The sequence below is a fragment of the Equus quagga genome, chromosome 13 (genome assembly GCF_021613505.1).
Source record: "Equus quagga isolate Etosha38 chromosome 13, UCLA_HA_Equagga_1.0, whole genome shotgun sequence".
In the NCBI taxonomy this organism is placed as follows: domain Eukaryota; kingdom Metazoa; phylum Chordata; class Mammalia; order Perissodactyla; family Equidae; genus Equus; species Equus quagga.
In genome coordinates, this window is record NC_060279.1 from 23,493,769 (window position 1) to 23,512,387 (window position 18,619).

At 47.9% G+C, this 18,619-nt stretch overlaps 1 protein-coding gene across 2 annotated transcripts in view; it reads left to right on the top strand.

The window, feature by feature from the left end:
- The first annotated feature begins 291 nt into the window (after window positions 1-291).
- Window positions 292-18,619, top strand: part of PACC1 (proton activated chloride channel 1) — a 30,307-nt gene continuing 11,979 nt past the window's right edge. Inside the window, exons 1-3 of one of the 2 annotated variants that reach the window (XM_046684027.1) lie at window positions 292-420; window positions 4,508-4,604; window positions 17,564-17,773. In XM_046684027.1, the coding sequence (XP_046539983.1) occupies window positions 385-420; window positions 4,508-4,604; window positions 17,564-17,773 (343 nt within the window). In that variant the 5' untranslated portion in view covers window positions 292-384. Of the gene's footprint in view, window positions 421-528; window positions 683-4,507; window positions 4,605-17,563; window positions 17,774-18,619 lie in introns of those variants that run through there. The other variant, XM_046684028.1, reaches the window with a different exon arrangement.

Sequence of the window (18,619 nt, forward strand, 5' to 3'; positions counted from 1 at the left end):
GGCCCCCTCGTTCCACTTTCCACTCATTTTCTCCGTCCCTCCCCCTTCAGCAAAGAGAGGAAGTGAGAGACAAAGAGCGCACGTGCGTCTAACACCCAAACGAAGCCTGGCTCCTGGCAACACGCAGGCTTCGCCGCCCCCACGGGGTGCTGAGAGGTGCTCCCCGCCCAGAACTACATTTCCCAGCAACCCTTTAGAGGCTCCAGCGGCGCGGGGAGCGAGGCGCATGCGCCGAGTACCGCCCCGCCTGGTGTCGGGGCCGCCCACTCCGAACCGTTTCGCCCAGCAGAGGCGGCAGGTCCCGGTGCCGCGGCCGCGGTGCTCGCCTCCCTGCTCTTCCCGGGCCGTAGCGGGCTCAGGTTTGCCTTAGCTCCGGTCAGTGCCATGATCCGGCAGGAGCTCTCCACATCCTACCAGGAGGTACAAGGCAGTGGGGGGCGGAAGCAAAGTTTCCAGCGAGGCGGAGGAGCGGGGTCCCGGGGTCTAGGGCGGGTGGCGTCGAAGGGGCGTCCGGGCGGGCCGTGCGCAGCCGAGGAGCGGTGCGTGCTCGGAGGAGGGGTCCCCGCGTGCAGAGGAGCGGCGGACCGGGAAGGAAACGGGGCGCCGAGCCTCCTCCAGATGCTGTCGTCCCTTGGCTGAGGGATGGAGCCGGGGCCCCCGAGCCGCGCCCCGAAACCAGCAGGTGAATGGTTAAAGTCCCGTCGGGCCCGGGCAGCGGCGCCGCCCGCCGGCGGGACCCGAGTGGCCCCGAGGACCCCGGTGTTTTCTGCCACAAGTGGAAGCGCCCTCGCCCTCCTCCCAGCTGGAGCAGATGCGCGGTGGGCGTCAGCCCTCCTCCAAGCCCAAGGCCTCGTGGCCCCGCAGCTGTTAATGACAGGGATAATTAACGTCTTGTTGTGGTGGCCGCCTGACTTTGAAAATGTGCTTTCACCAACACAGCTGCTGCTCGCTCCGCTCGGTTTTTCTCTGCAGTCTCACCTCCTCCCACGACTTTAACTATCACTTTCCTGTTCTTTGTCTCTTTCTTATCTGTCCTGAGCTACAGGCTGCGGATCCAGCTTTTCCCTCAGACCAGCTCTTCCTCCTGCCTCTTACTGAGACTAGTGACCTGCTCTCCTCCTCTCGGGTCCCACGCCTTGGTCATCGCTGGTAGTCTTCCTCCCCTGTGCCCTTCACTTTGCCCCCCTTACTTGGCAAGTTCAGGCAGTTTCACATCCTCAATCCTCAGGTCCCTGTGCTCCAACCACCTGAGTGTGATAGTGTGTTACCACCTCTCCCTTTGGTGTCCCCCATGCTGTGCAGATTCCTTTTGAGGCCCTGCCTTGATCCCAGAGCATTCCTTTTTTACATACACCTGATGCTGCCCTTGGTCTACCCAGAACAGTCTAAACTTCTTAGCAAGCTTTCAAAGCTTTATACAGCTCAGCAGCTGTATCTTCTATTACCTTCATCATCTCCTCACCCATCTAGCTCTGGCCACACTGGAAGCTCCTGCTTAAAAATGTGCTCCTGTTTAGCTGCATTTATGCCTGTGCTCGCACCATTTCTTCAACTCCCTCTCAAACTCCATTGGTTAAAATGCCCCCATTATTCAAGTCGCGGGTGGGGGGGGGGGGGGGGTTGTTCATGCTCTATGGAGATGACTGCCCAGACCTGTCTAGCATTCTGCCTGTCCTTCTCACATGAACCTGCTGCTGTTTTGATCAATAGTGGTCAATATTGATGTACATTCTCCCTTTGTAAATAATACTGTGTGGAGTATATAAAGCAGATGGCTTAGTCCCACAGTAGAAGAGGTAACTGAGTTGAAGACAAATGAGATTTACCTGACTTGCCTTTTTTTAGTGTAGGACCTGGACTGGAATCTGACTTTGCAACAGATTTCTATATTTCTCCTACCATCTCCTTTATCCAAAAGGAGCCTGATGGATTTTAACCAGTGCTGTGGATTCTGTGGCCCCTAGATTCCATTCCCTAGACAGTGAGGGAAGCCTGGGGAATGGCTTGTGTCTTTCCCTGACTCTGAAAGTTTTCAGGTTTAGAGAGAGTAAAGCCTAGTGGGTAAATATGAGGACTTCGAATTCAAAAAGCCCATATTCCTATCCTGGCTCTGCCCCTTGCCATTTCTGTGACTTTTGTCAAGTCACTTCACTTCTTTGAGCCTCAAATTTCTTCATCTGCAAAACAAAGGTAATGATAGTCCCCCGTCTCATAGGTTGTGAGAATTAGATGGGTTGGTATTTGGAACATGCTTTGCTCAGTGCCTGGTGGTAGTGACCTCTCAGTAGATGATAGCTCTTGTTAACAGGACCTGGGCAGCTCCTGCTTCTAGGGAGGTTTGGGGTCCTGGTTTACAGGACCATGTCCCTCACCATCCACATATAACCTGCAGTATCTCCTTACCTAGCAGGGCTCCTAAAATCTTTATTAAAATATAGGCAGTTATCCTGGTGGCAGGGGCAAGGCTGAGGGTGGAGTCAGTTTCTATTTGGGGGCACCCCCACAGTGGAAGACAGTGGGAGGAACCCTTCCCTTGCCTTCTTCAGTGGCCCATTCTGAAGTCCCTGTCTCTCCCCTTCTTCAGAAGAAGGAGGCCTCCGGTGAGTGGCCTGCATTTTTCTTGCCTGGGTCATTCTGAGAGTGGACTTAGCTCCAAGTTTGGTTTCTTTTCTGAGGGGAGATTTTGGCTTTAGGGGTTGGGGGCATGCTGAGAATTTGGCGAGGTGCAGGCAAGGAGGTGGGCTCATTATGGCTGCAAGTAGTCAGGAAGAGAACTGGGTTGGGAGCGCATTGCCACCTGGGTTAGCCTGAGCCTGGGTGAGGCTTGGATCAGAGAACTTTGGGCCTTCCCAGGACTGACATCCTCCTTTCCCTTTGGCCAGCAGGAACTCTGGGGACGTTTTGATCTGTGCTCCCGCTGAGGGCCTGTGTCTCATGGTGCCTCCTCCAGCCTCCCAGCCCTCTCCCACTTGTTGGTTTTCTTTTCTTTGGAGCTTGGACAGCTTGAAACTGGAGGTTTTACCTGATTCTAAGGGGCAGGAGTGGACACGTGGAGAGGCAAATGGAAGAATAATAGATACACAAAGAGCTTTATTTTAACTCAAGTCTCTTGGAGATGAATTTTTTTTTAATTAAAAAAATTTTTTTTTAAGATTTTATTCTTTTCCTTTTTCTCCCCAAAGCCCCCCAGTACATAGTTGCACATTCTTCATTGTGGGTCCTTCTAGTTGTGGCATGTGGGACGCTGCCTCAGCGTGGCTTGATGAGCAGTGCCATGTCCGTGCCCAGGATTCGAACCGATGAAACACTGGGCCGCCTGCAGCGGAGTGCGCGAACTTAACCACTCGGCCACGGGGCCAGCCCCTTGGAGATGAATTTTTAATAAAAGTGTCTTGAGACCTTCATCACTGACACTGTGTGCCTAAGAAAATGTTTGGGAAACCTATCGCCTTCTCTGCCCTCCCAGTTCAGTGATTGGTCCTCCTCTCAACTCTGGTCTTGATCTCTGCGGCCGCCTTCCTTAATGCTACAGAGACTTGTTGGTTATCACTGTTTATCCTTTTTCCCCCCCTGCCTCCTCAGTGGCGTCATTTTCCCCATTTGACAGGTGGGAACACTGACGCAATGAGGTTGAGGTTACCTGCTACCAGGCTGCTAATTAGCATCTGTCTCTAGGATGGATTGCCCTCCCCACTTTGTCCTGCCGGTTGCAGCCTGAGGTGGTGGACTTTGGTCCAAGTTCTGGAGAGCTCTCACACCAGCTTCTCTGTTCCCTCCTCTTTCTCAGCGGAGTCTTAGCCACATTTCCTCCTCCCTTGGGAAGTAGTTAAGATCATGGGCTTTGGAGCTAGACCAACTTGGATTTGACTCCTGGCTCTATGGCCATGGAAAGTCTTGTGGGTTGAATTGTATCTCGCCAAAAAACCGTGTTGAAGTCCTAACCCCAGTACCTCAGAAAATGACCTTATTTGGAAATAGGGTCATTGCAGATGTAATTAGTTAAGATGAGGTCATGCTGGAATAGGGTGGGCCCTAAGCCAATATGGTGGCCTTACAAGAAGATGATCATGTGAAGACACACAGACTTCGTGTGAAGACGGAGGCAGAGATTGGATGCATCTGCAAGCCAAGGAATGCCAAGGATTGCTAGCCATTATCAGAAGCTAGGAGAGAGCATGGGCACGATTCTCTTTCACAGCCCTCAGAGGGAACCAACCCTGCCGACACCTTGGTCTTAGACTTCCAGCCTCCAGAACTGTGAGCGGATGAATTTCTGTTGTTTTAAGTCGGCCAGTTTGTGGTGCTTGGTTAACTCAGCTGTGGGAAACTAATATATAGCAAGTTACTTGAGTTTTCTGAGCTGCAGTGTCCTCATCTGTAGAACTGGCATAACACACCCTACATCATGTGATTTTTTTGGTAACAGTTGAGTGAGAAGCAGCTTCTGCTTTCTTATTCGAGCCCAGAAATGCAAGGCTGATGGAGCTGACCTTTTTTCTCCCTTTAGCTGAGTGAGGAGTTGGATCAGGTGGTTGAGAACTCAGAGCAGGCGGACGAGCAGGAAAAGGAGACAGGCAGAGTCCAAGGTGCAGGAATCTTACCAGGTAAGTGGGTTCGGTGCTGGGGCTGGAAGTGCTGGAAAACGGTGCTGTGCTGTTGCTGCAGCTGGAGGCCTCAGTCCAGGTGCCTCACCAGCTGGGTACCCGAGGGAGGGGAGGAGCCCCCCTGCCCTGCACCCTGGTGTGGGATCTCAAGTGTTGCCCTAGTTTTAAAGCTACACATATTTAACCAGCCATGGGACAGAGGATGTGTCCAGTATCTGCTCTTTCCCTTGCTCCGGTTTGACGTCTCCACTCCTGCCCCTTAGAATCAGGTAAAACCTGAAGTCAGGCCATTGGATACAATAGCAAGGGCTTTGGGTCTCTGCTCTTCTGTTCCTTTTTCCCTAGGAAGCTGTTAGCAGTTGAGCCTCTAATATCTGGGTCCCTTCCCAGGGCCCTCTGGGAGCTAATCTAATAGGCCCCACCTCTCGGACATGGGGCCTCTTCAGTATCTCGGACATGGGGCCTCTTCAGTATCGTTGCCCAGCTAGGTGATGAGGGTCCCATTCATATGGAGCCTTGCATTAAGTGGACCACTCTTCCCCCTGGATACACTCTTCTCCCTTAGCTTCCGTAATATAGCCCTTCTCAGACCACTCCTTCCAGACTCCTTTGCAGTTACTATCCAGCTCTTGGATGTTAAACGTTTGTCAAAGGCCCTGTTGCCTCACTCTAGAGGGCGATCTCACCCAGGCCCCCTCCTCCACTTCAGTCACCCCTTGCTTACACGTGACTGCCATATTTACGTCTGTAGCCCAGAGGTTACCTAGAAACTCCAGACTTATGGATCCTGTATATGCAGATGCCCGGTGATAGCTCTGCTTGGATTACCCAAGGTACCCTAAACTCCACGTGTCCAAAATCGCCTCATGATCTCCCCCCACCCAGCTTGGCCCTCTTCCACTGTTTTCTGTTTCCAGGAATGGTACCACCACCCATCAGTTGAACCTGGGAGTCATTCTTTTTTCCTTCCTTCTCTTCTTCCCCTTTTTTTCTGCCCCCTCAGCCCTGCTGGCCTCTTACTTTGGGCCTCACTGCTTCCCACCATTGGGCTTTTTTGTTGTTTTCCTCCTCTGCCTGGAATTCTCTTCCCTCTGTCATCTAGTTAATGCCTAATCCTTCTTCAGCTCTCAGCTCATGTTTTTTTACAAAGCCCTCTCTGACCTCCTGGCTAGATCCCTTCCCCCCAACTCTACGACTTGGGCTCCTAGCCTGCGCACCTTTCCCTCACAGCTGTCGCTGATGGAGTGATATATTTGATTGCTTGACTGTTGGAATGTAAGCTTCATGAGGGTGGAGACCAGTCCATTTTGCTCACCGCCTTAGCCCTGGCCATGCAATAAACATTTTGCTGACTGAATGAATGAGTGGATGGAGCCCCCTCCTGACTCCAGCTTCTTAGGTGGACTGAGGCAGGTGGGATTCAGCTCCTCTCGATTCCTGTATTTGTAGGGGAGCGGAACTGTGTAGGAAATTCTGTGACTGCATCTAATCCTTAGAGAAGACTTTGTAGAAGGAAGGAGGCTGGAAGGGCAGCTCGTGTTCGCTGGCTGCTTCCTCTGGGCCAGGCTCTGTCATACCCATCGCCCCATTTAATTCTCATAACAAGCCTGGGAGCTGGTCATTTTTACGGATGAGGACTTGAGGCTCAGGAGGTTAAGTAAAGAGTGGGAAGATCGCGTAGCTGGTAAACAGACAGACTGGATCAAGACCCCAAACTCTCTCCTGCTGTATTGGTTTTTAAAAAATGTCTTAAGCCTGCTTTTATTGAAGCCCAACGTGTAAATGCTAGTAGTGTGACAGCCCCCACTCTGACTCCAGGCACTGCCCCAAAGTCCTAAGGCCCCAGGGAGAACAGTTTAAAGGCCCTGTATATTAATTTCCATTGTTCCTGTAACAAATTACCACAAACCTAGTGGCTTAAAACAACACAAATTTATTATCTGATAGTCTGGATGTGGAAGTCCAAAACAGGTCTCAGTGGGACAAAATTAAGGTGTTGGCAGGCCTCAATTCCTTTCTCGAAGCTCCAGGGGAAAGTCCATTTTAGTGCCTTTTCCAGCTTCTGGAGGCTGCCTTCATTCCTTAGCTCACGGCTCCTTTTCCGTCTCAAACCGGCCGGTTGAGTCTTTCTCTCATCTCATCATTCTCACCCTGACTTCTGCCTCCCTCTTCCACGTTTGAAGAGCCCTTGTGACTGCATTGGGGCCACGCAGATAATCTAGAATAATTTCTTTGTTTTAAGGTCAGCTGATTGGCAACTTTAATCCCATCTACGGCCTTAATTTCTCTTTACCATGTAATTTGGCATATTTACAGATTCCCAGAATAAGGACTTGGGCATCCTTGGTGGGCCGTTATTCTGCCTACTGCACCCTGCACTGCCCTCTTGCCTCCAATCAGAAAAGGATAGATGGAGGCAGCAGGAGGAAGGGAAAGGAGGCCAGACATGGAAAAATGAAGTTTCCTTTTATAGATAGATTAGGAAGTGGCCATGATGACCTTTGACCTTAGCAGCTTCTCTTTTGCCTCAAAGCCTGAAGTTGGTCGGAGCAGGAAGCCAGACCTTAGGCAAAGCAGATTTGGAGTAGTTCCATGGACTCGCATGAGCCTTCCCTGCTGTGGGGGAAACTCTGCTGGGTGCATCTCCCTTCTAGAGTGTAGAAGATCCACTTCTCAGAAGTCCATTTGGCTGGTCTCAGTGGTGACTTGGCCCGAATTTGGTGACCTGATACGCAACTCTCAGAGCTCATCTCCTGCCTCTCAGTCCTCTAACAATAATAAATATAATGGTAATGATGACAGCAGCCATTTATTAGGTGCTTTCATGTATTACACCTGTGTAGGGTTTTTTATATGTACTTTATCACGTAATCTTCATGGCCATTCTGTAAGGGAGATGGCTAGTCCTAGTTTATAGATGAGGAACATGAGGCACAGAGAGGTTGAGTAACGTGCTCAAAGTTAATGAGTGGCAGGGCTCAGATTGAACCCAGGGCTGTCTCTAAGGTATTCTGACTCTGGCTCAGTTTTTCCTAGATGAGATGCTTTCTTCCTCCTAAATCCTCCCCTTCTTCCATCAGAGTCACTCATGGACTCCTTCACTTGTTATGCCAAGTGCTAAAGCCACACAGAAGGTGAGTGGGACATGGCCTGCCTCCGGGAACTCAGGACACGGAGAGAGAGAAGGCAGGTTACCCAAAGAAGAGCTTTTGTCCCTACTTCTACAGAGCCTGCCCTGAACAGTCTAACGAGGTCCTTTTCTCTATGTTATCTGCTTTCCTAGCACTCAGTGCTTTTCCATTGTAGCATTTAGCCTAGTTGAGAGGTCATGTTTATTGAATGTAATTTTTTAATTGTTATCAACCTCTTGGTCCTGCCCCTGAGTTCTGTGAGGCACTAGGTTTTGTCTTTTTCCACCTCTTCGTTGTAACTCCAACGCCTAGTAGAGTGCCCGGCCCCAATCCCTTTAGGTGCTTGGTATATATTTGCATTCTGGGACCAGAGGGAGGCAGGGGTTTGGAGCAGGAAAGCGTCTCATCGGAGTCCACTTGAATGAATGAATGAGAGCCAAAGAAATGGTAGAGACAGGTGCCTCTGAAATGAATGAAGGAGGGCTGCTTGGTGCAGGAAGGGGGATTAATCTGAAGGAAGGGTGATGTGTAGGTGAGAAAGAAGAGGCTGGCCAGGGAGGAGAGATGGCACGTGCAACCATGTGGAGGTAGGGGTGAAAATAGAACATTTTAGAAACGGTAGGTAGCGCTGTGTGGTTGGAGTGGATGGTTAGTGAGAGAAGGAAACATAGACTGGGTCAGGTTATGGAGGATTTTGAGTGTCACATTTGGACTTTATCTGGGGAGCAGAGAGTATTTAAAGGGCTTGGAGCAGAGCAGTAAGAGGAGTAAAGTGGGCATTTAAGGAAGATGAGTGTGGCAGTGGTGCGGAGCTGGATTTAGGTGAAGAGGGACACAGGCTGCCGTGATAGACTGCTTTGATGTGGGAGAGGAGAAAAGGAAGACACAAAGAAGATTCTGAGGTTTGAAGCCACGTGAATGGGAGAATGATGACCTCTAGAGTCCAGAGGGCCAAGTGGCTCAGAAAAGATGCTTATCTGCTGTAAACATCCCAAGCTTCAGTTGATATGATGTGTCTGGGTGGAGATGGCCCGGAGGCAATGAGAGGTGTAGGATTGACTGGAGAGAGGTGAGGACTGGAGTTGTGAAAGTGGAAGAGGTCCGGCAGTGGGAGGGTTAGGAGCCTTAAGGAAAGCCAGGGCCTGAATGTAGAATCAGCAGGGGAGGGCCATGAAGACTGAACCTCGGGGAATGTCCCTTGTCCATTTCGGGGCCAGAAGAGGAGTTGGAGCTGGATTTGAATGGACGGCCTGGAGGGAGGAGTAGCCAGACAGGAGGACAGCAGTAGGGTGCTGGGCGTGCTGAGCATTCAGCAGCAGAGGTTCAGGTTAAGCACCCAAACATTCAGGATCAAATTCCCCATTTTATTCTCAAGATAAATAATCTCATACCGTAATGTGGTAAAAGGCTCAATCTGTCAAAGGAATCACAACTACTTATTATTCTTTTCAAAGGGAGAAATAACACGAGACGTGCTAATTGAATAAGCACTTTATTACGTCAGAGATGTAACCAAATTGAGGAATACACTTGGTTAATTAGTCATTACAATTAGTTCTCCATGGAAACAACTGTATGTTAATAGAATAGACAAAGATAAGCAACCAAAGAAAAAAATAGGTAAATTGGACCCCATCAAAATGAAACATTTTTTCAGCAAAGGATACTATCAAGAAAGTGAAAAGATAGCCCACAAGATGAGAGAAATTTTCAAATCACATATCTGGTAAGGGCCTTGTATTTAGATTATATAAAGAACTATTACAACTCGATAACAAAACCAAATAACCCATTTAAAAAAATGGGCAAAGAATCGGAATAATGTTTCTCCAAAGAAGATATACAAGTGACTGATAAGAACATGAAAAGATGCTCAACATCATTAGTCATCAGGGGATGCAAATCTAAACCAAAGTGAGATACCACTTCCCACCTGCGAGGATGGCTACAAGAAGATGGGTGATAAGTTTTGGTGAGGATGTAGAGAAATTAGAACGCCCATACACTGCGGGTGGGAATGTAAAATCATGCAGCTGCTATGGAAAACAGTCTGGTAGTTCCTCAAAAAGGTTAAATGCAGAGTTACCGTATGACCTAGCAATTCCGCTTCTAGGTATGTACCTAAGAGAAATGAAAACTTGTGTCCACACAAAAACTTGTACAGTCTTGTGCTGTGTGACATTTTGGTTAGTGATGGACTGCATGTATGATGGTGGTCCCGTAAGATTAGTACCATATAGCCTAGATTTGTAGTAAGCTATGCCAGCTAGGTTTGTGTGAGTATACTCTGTGATGTTCGCGCAATGACGACATCACCTAACGACGCATTTCTCAGACCGTATTCCTGTTGTTATGCAGTGCATGACTATATGTGAATGTTCATCGCAGCATTACTCATAATAGCCAAAAAGTAGAAACAAGCCAAATGTCCATCAGCTGATGAATGGATAAATAAAATGATGTATTGTGTGAACAATGGAATATTATTTGGCAATAAAAGGGAATGAAGAACTGGTACATGCTACAACATGGATGAATCTTGAAAACACGTTAAGTGGGAAACTCAGACACAGAAGGCCGCATGTTGTGTGATTCCATTTATGTGAAATGTCCAGAATAGGCAAATCTGTAGGGACAGAAAGTAGTATCTTGGTTGCCAGGAACTAGGAGGGAGGAGGAGTGACTGTTAATTGGTATGGAGTTTCTTTTTGGGTAATGAAAATGTCTATAATTGGATAATGGTGATGGTTGCACACTTTGTGAATATACTAAAAACTAAGTATAGTCACTTGAAAAGGGTAAGCATTATGGTGTGTAAATTACATCTCAAAAAACAAAACAAACAAAAACAACAAATCTGCCCCATCACTAAAAAGAAAAAAAAAAAAGGCTAGACAAAGGATTCATTCCATCTTCACATTCAGAATGCATCTTAGCCCACTGCTCTCTGCAAGGGTAGAGTTTTGCAGGGTTATAGTAGAGAACCACTTCCCCTTCCTGTGAATAAAGGTCCCACAGTGTTTTCAGAAATTGAATTGCTCATCACACATCCCTTTAATGGCTTGACTTACGTTCTGGGGCAAATTTGGGGTTTTGAAGCAATTTTGTCATGGATTTTTACAAAACTCATGAATTACCTTTCCCGAGGAAATCTTGTGCATTATTTTTCTCTTTCTACCAATGTAAATTTGCAGTTTTATAAAGAATGTATACTTTTAAAACACATTCATCCAGCTTGCTACAGAAAAAGCCAGTGTTTGGTTTTTCTGACTGCAGGGTGCGTGGGACACTTTGTCAAATATCTAGCACTTTTTTCTTTTTTTAAGTTGTAAGATGTAATGGCATCTAGTTTCAGAATTGGAGTGTCACTTATAGCATGTGTGGATGATACGTAGTTTTACAGTTTTAATTCACATTACACGCCGATTTGTGGATCAACAGACCTGTAAAGAAGCTAAAGTTGGGCCAGCCCCAGTGGGCTGGTGGTTAAGTTTGGCACGCTTTGCTTTGTTGGCCTGGGTTTGGTTCCCAGGTGTCGACTACACCACTCATCTGTTAGTGGTCATGCTGTGGCAGCCCACATACCAAAAGAGGAAGGTTGGCAGCGCTGTTAGCTCGGGGTGAATCTTCCTCAGAGAAAAAAAACAAAAACAAGCTAAACTTGACTTCTGTCAGTGAGACAAAGGAGACCGTCTTGGCCAGTGTTCCCACAAGAGTAATTTGTCCAAGTACCTCTGCCAGACAAAGCCAGTGACACGATTGTCATGTGACCTCTCTGTGCCTGAAATTAGTGCTTTTAGAATTTTCAAGAACATGTAGGGAGAGATTCATCTCTTTCCCTAATCGAAGGCTTCATGGAGGCAGAACATTTCAAATCCTGTTTATCTGGTTTACGATGGAGTGGATACCCGCCCGCAAAGGCTTTTCCTTGTTCGTCTTCATTATATGGTTCAGACTGGATGTAATAAGCAGTTTACCTTAAAGGTGTCCCAGATTTATACTTGTTGTGAAGTTATATTCTTTCCATCAGACCTTCTTTTATCATCATTAGTGGCTGGAATCTTAAGGACTGATGTTCACTGTCTTGTAGAGGAAGAGCATTGTCCAGGAGTTGGGGCTCCAGGACTGTCGTTCTGTGCTCGGTTAGTGACTGTGGGACCTGGGTCACTGCACAAGAAATGGGTTGGATCAGATGGCCTTTTAGTTCCCACCAGCTCTTAAAAATCCTATTCCGAGGTTATGCATCAAATCAGTCACTTGAGAGTGCCTTCAGTTTTGTCTTGTGATCTTTTCAAACCCCATTAGAATGTAGCAGCCTGATACCTGTTGCCACTGCAGTTTTGAGCAGCTCGTGACAGTGGATGTTTTTACCTGCCACGTCTGGAAGTGGGCTTGTGGTCCCACATGGACCGTGGGAGCTGAGAGTGCCTTCCAAGCAAAGCAGGCCTGGGTGTGTCCCTGTGGACAGACCACCATACTGCGGATCCTGTGGCCCTGCAGCCCAGCTACATGTGACTGATCAAGAATCAGCACCTGAGCTGAGCAAAACCATCTGAGGCTGGGTATGCAGGAGGGTGGTGTCTGGTGATATGTCTGACAGGGCGCCCTATGCAGGGTGCTCTCTGGGAGAGGCTCTGAACGTAGGACTCATGGAGACGGACTGAGTAAAGCGGACCAAGGTCATGAGAGTAACATGAAGAGAAGGGAGATAGCAAAGCTGAGAGTGAGCAGAAATTGACACACACAGTCTCTAATAACAATAAGAAGTAGCAAAAGTAGGGGCCTGCCCGGTGGCGTAGCGGTTAACTGTGCACCTTCTGCTTTGGTGGCCTGGGGTTCGCCAGTTCGGATCTGGGTGTGGACATGGCACTGCTTGGCATGCCATGCTGTGGTAGGTGTCCCACATAGAAAGTAGAGGAAGATGGGCACAAATGTTAGCTCAGGGCCAGTCTTCCTCAGCAAAAAGAGGAGGATTGGCAGCAGTTAGCTCAGAGCTAATCTTCCTCAAAAAAAAAAAAAAAAAAAAAAAAGTAGAATCAGAGACAAAAGAAGCAGAAAAAGAGAATTACCTAAATTCCTTTAGGAGAACTGGACCTGCTGGGTGCTGTGGTGGCTTTGCTCTCAGCTGCCCAGGCGGTTTCCTTGGGGCTTCCTGGTTCCTCACTTCTCTTTGTAGCTGCAGAGGAAACGTTCATTGCCTTCAATAACCTGTTCTTTATGGCCTGAAGGAACCTCACAGACACTTCTGGGAATTTACTCTTCCTCATAAAGGAGAAACTTTCTGAAGTATTTTGCCAAAAATAGCAAGGCACACCAATTGGTTTATAGTTTACATGCCTGAGATGGACGAGTATTCTCTGACAAATTAAATGTAGCTATTTAGCTTTGCAAGACTTAGCTCATCTATTGTTTGAGTTATTCATTTAATAGACGTGGCAACATTACATGTCTCCTATGTGAAAGACACTGTATTCTGCCCGCCTCTCTTTTGTTTTCGGCATATACCTTTTGTAATTCATTATTATTAAGAGATTATAGTGCCATGGTCTTCATTTTTGCTGTCTTCATCATTTAGGTCTTCATTTTTGGGGGTTAGAGGGTGCATTTTGTTTCTCCAGTGACAGTAATTAATTGAGCAGGCATTCTGTAATGCATTTTGCAACATTCTCACATTTACTTCTGTTGGACATCCTATAAAATTGACTTGATTATTTCCTTTTCACATAAGGAAAGTGAGGCTTAGGAACCTTAAGTAACGTGTCCTGGGTCACAGAGTAGTTAGCAGCAGAGCTGGAGCTGAAGCCCAAATCTCTTTGACTCTAAAGCTCATGCTCTTAACCACAGGGCTGGATATCTGGTCTGATTTTCAGTTCAGAAAATAAGTGAATAATGAACATCAAATTCTTTCTTACGCAAAATCCTCCTGGTGCTTGAGGCACAGGGCTGTGCAGCCTCCTCTGCAAAGCCTTTGCCGATCTCTGCCCTTCTCCCCATACTCCCCATTCTTCCCTTTGAGCAAAGGAAATCTCACATTTTACGTCCTCCCATCCTTCTGAATTCTCTAGGACTTGTAGTGCAGACCACCAATCCTTCCCTCTTGGCATCTCCCTGAAGCACATAGCACACCTCTTGCATCTGGAGTTGATGCTTGATGCATGTTTGTAGAAGTATTAAATGCATGATTTCCTTATCTCTGCCAACATAGGACACTTGGATAGTTCTGTGCTGATCCTGCTTTTGTGCTTTTATTTTTTTGTAGTTGTTGAGGAAGATTAGCCCTGAGCTAACTGCTGCCAATCCTCCTCTTTTTGCTGAGGAAGACTGGCCCTGAGCTAACCTCTGTGCCCATCTTTCTCTACTTTCTATGTGGGACAGCTACCACAGCATGGCATGCTAAGTGGTGCCATGTCCGCACCCGGGATCTGAACCGTCAAACCCCGGGCCACTGAAGTGGAACGTATGCACTTAACCACTGTGCCATTGGGCCAGACCCTGCTTTTGTGCCTTTAAATGAAAGCAATAATTATGAGCAAATAGTCTTATATCTTTCTATTTAAAGTCTTTTTTTTTTTTTTGCTGGGAAAGATTCACCCTGAGCTAACATCTATTACCAATCTTCCTCTATGTTTTTTTTCCTCCCCCAAACCCCAGTACATAGTTGTATGTTCCAGTTGTAAGTCCTTCTACTTCTGTGTGAGCCACCGCCACATCATGGCCATTGACAGACAAGTGGTGTGGTTCCACGACCAGGAATCAATTCCAGGCTGCCGAAGCAGAGCACACTGAATTTTAACCAGTAGGCTATCAGGGCTGGCCCTCAAGTCCATCTTTTATAGACAGCATTTAGTTGAGTCTCGTTTTTAATCCAGGTTGACAGTCTCTGCCTTTTTAATTGAAGTGTTGAGTCCAGTTACATTTAATGTAATTATTGATATTGTTGGATTTGGTTCTGCCATTCTGCTGTTTCTGTATGTTTGTTTCTCTGTTCTTCTTTCCTGCAAGTTATAAACCTTACAAGATTGTTGTATAACTTTTGCTTTAGATGGTCTAAATTTTAAAAATGTATAAATAGCTTTTTATATTTACCCACTTAACATTTCCAGTGATGAGAGTTATCATCTAGTGTCATCTTCCTTTAGCTTTCAGAATTTTCTTTAGCATGCATTGTAGTGCAGGTCTGTTGGCGATGAACTCTCACCTTTTATGCTTGAAAATATCTTTATTTCACCTTCATCTTTGAAGGTTAGTTTTGCTGGAATACTTTAATTCTGGGTTGACAAAATTTTTTTCTTTTAACGCTTTAAAGATGTTCCATTATTTTTTGGCCACAAATATTCCTGATCAAAAGTTGCCTATCGTTAGATAAAATATCCTGTACGTAATATATCTTTTTTTCCCCCCTCTGGCTTCTTTCAAGATTTTCTTTTTTAATGTTTGCTTTGGCAGTTTGACTATCATTTGCATATGAGTGGTTTTCTTATTTATCCTGCTTGGCATGTATTGAGCTTCTTGGATCTTCAAATTAATGTTTTTTCTACAGTTTTGGGAGGTTTGGGCTATTATTTTTTTAAAACCTTATTTTTTGACCCATTTTCTCTCTCCAGTTGCATGTTGTTAGACTGCTAGATATTGTTCCATAGTCGTGTAGGCTCTGTTCATTTTTTTCTTCAATATTTTTTTCCAGGTTGGATAATTTAACTTTAACTACACTGACTCCTTTTTTTTCTGCCATCTTTTGCTGTTAAGAACTATATAGTTTTTCGTTTCAGAAAAATTCAATCATGAATTTCAATGTAGTTCTTTCTTATAGTTTCTGCTTCCCCTCTGTGCATTTCTTGTCTATATATTTTCCTTTAGGTCCTTTAAGTTCTGTAAGTTCCTGTCTGCTCATTGCAACATCTGATTCACCTTGGAATTGGTTTCTAGAGACTGCTTTTCTTTTTCTTGAGTACGGGGCCCATTTTCTTGTTTCTTTGCCTAGTGATTTTTGATTGAACACTAGACATTATAAAGGATACATTACAGAGGATTTGTTATGATCCTTTGAAGAATTTTTTTCTTAGCAGGTAATTAATGTGGCAAACTTTAAGTTCCAAACTCCTGTGTCCCGTGCATTAGTAGCAGCTGAAATCTCCATTCAGTTCTTCCAGTTTCCAGCTGCTGCTTTTTTGCAGGCCCTCAGCAGTCTCCAGCCAAGAATTGGAGATTTTATTTGCAGATTTGGAAGTTCACTCCCCTTTATGGCTCCCTCCCTTTCGGGGTCCCCCCTACCTTTCTGACTGCTCTGCCAGCCCTGAACTCTGTCCACTGTCACCCTGAACCATGCCTTGTAGAGATGTGAGGGCCCCCAAGCAAAAAGCTGCAAATTTACAGATCTCACCAGGTGCAGTTCTTTTCTTTTGAGACTCTCTTCCAGTTTCTGCCAGCTTTTGATCCTTCTCCAGTGCCTTCAAATAATTTTTAAATATTTTGTACAAATTTTATAATTGTTATTTGTAGAAAGGTGGTATGAAGCCAAGCACATACCTTTTTGGGTTTACATTCGAGCTTCTCATCCTCAGCCTTGTGCTCAGCTGCTGTGGAGGAAATAGGGCTTTTCCTCAGGGAGCCACAGTTTCAGCCGAAGAGTAGAGATAGCATGGCGCAAGGAGCACTGTGGGAGTGTGTCACTCAGCTTGGGGTGCTGCAACAAAGTACCCCAGGGTGGGTGGCTTAACAGAATTTTTTTCTCAGTTCTGGAGGCTGGAAGTCCAAGATCATAGTGTTGGCAAGTTCGATTTCTCCTAAGGCCCCTCTCCTCAGCTTGCAGATGGCTGCCTTCTCCACGTGTCCTCATGTGGCCTCTTCTCTGTGTGCGTGCATCCCTCGTGTCTCTTCCTACTCTTCTCAGGAAACTAGTCCCATTGGATTAGAGCCCCACCCTCATGACCTCATTTAACCTTAAATACTCTGTCTCCAAATACAGTCACATTGGGGGTTAGGGCTTCAGTGTATGAATTTAGGGGGGACACAGTTGAGTCCAGAGCAGAGAGTCATCGAGGCTGGGGATGGTTTGGGAGCAGGCAGGAGAGGCAGAGCTGTGGTAGGAATGGCATCAGGACACATTTGATCATTTACCACATCAATGCCGAATGCTTGCTTATTTCAGGCACCGTGCTAAGGGTTCACTGTGAGCAAGTCTGGCCCTGTCCCCGCCCTCATGGAACTCACTGCCTAGGGGATAAAGAGACATGTAGACAGCGGCATGTACAGACAGGGGACATGTAGGGTGCCCCAGGAGCACTGAGGAAGGGGTGCCCTAATCAAGTTAGGGGTCAGGCAAGGCTTTCTCGAGGAGATGCCTTTCTAAACTGAGATCTGAAGCATGAGATAGGAGTCAGCTGTGGAAGAAAAGTGCTTCAGGCCAGGGGTGGGGCCTGGCCAGTGGGAGGGGCTCGGGTTGAGGAGGGCACCCAGAGGAACAGGGACATTTAGTACAGCTGGAGGGGGGCATTGGGCTTGGAGTGGTGATGAGGGATAAGGCTGGAGAGGTAGGTTGGGGCCGGCTCCCTGTTGGATTGTAACTGTCTGTCCCTCTAGAGAGGAGGCTCCTTAAAGATGATAACCGAGTCTCCTTCAGCTCGGGGTCCCCTTCCTGGCAGTGTAGGTGTGTAGTGAGTGTTGACAGGGGCCATGTGTTATTATTTGGAGGAGGGAGCAGAGGTGGGGGGGTTGTAGAGGGGGGTGGCCGCCTGCACACCTGGTAGAGCAGGTGCAGGGCCTGGAGGTTGCCGACCTCCTCTGGTTGCACCTGCGCCCGCAGGTCACAGGTGTGTTGTTGTCGTTCAGCCCTGGACAGCGAGTCCGCCTCCAGCAGCATCCGCTTCAGCAAGGCCTGCCTGAAGAACGTCTTCTCGGTGCTGCTCATCTTCATCTACCTGCTGCTCATGGCCGTGGCCGTCTTCCTGGTCTACCAGACCATCACGGACTTCCGTGAGAAACTCAAGCACCCCGTCATGTCGGTGTCTTACAAGGAGGTGGATCGCTACGACGCCCCAGGTAGAGCCTACCCTGGACAGGCATCAGGGCCCAGGTCTGGAGCATAGCTTGCAAATGCTCCCTGAGCCGCCAGTGCACTGCCAGCATCGTGCTGGGCACCACGGGCAGGGCGGAGGGGTCGACACAGTCTAGGTATGGAGTACACACTTGAAGAGCTGCCATGGGCACCCAGCACAGTATCCGGGGAGAGAGGTGGGCGGACCCTGGAGTGGTCACTGCAGAACTGAGGTGGGCAAGGAACGCTTTGCACAGAGGTAGTGTTTGGGCTGGGCTTTTACAGGTGGGAAGAGTTTTCTGGGAGGAGGATCAGCAGGAGCAAAGGTGAGTGTGGAGAGGCAGAGGGCTTCTCGGGAGAGGATGAGTCTGGCCTGGCTGGAGCCAGAGGCCAGTGAAGAGGAGAAGTAGGGATTAGAGGTGGCAGGGGGAGGCAAGGCCATCCAGAGGTGGTGGGGTCCTGCCTGGAGAGGGGGCTCCCAGGCCACACCGGCCATCCCTGTCTCAGCAGGGAGTCTTGTCCCAGAGCAGGGAGTCAGCTCTGCTGTGGAGCACACTGTCGGCTCCAGGGCGGTGGAGCTGGCCCTGGGCTCTGGGAGCATGGGAGGGAACGGGGAGGCAAGGGCTCTCTGGGCCCAGGCTCTGCCCGCCTGGTGTGTGCCATCTGCTCCGCCCACAGCGTGCCCAGGTGACCCTCCAGATGGCCCACTCCCAGGGCAGGGCCAGTCTCGGGTCCCCTCTGCCTGGGGCTTCTCGACAGGCATGCTGGTCACGGCTCCTTCGCCCGTCTTTGTCCGTCTCATGTTTGTCCGTCTTCTCTGTGTGTCTGCTTCGGTCTCTATCTGTGGGTTT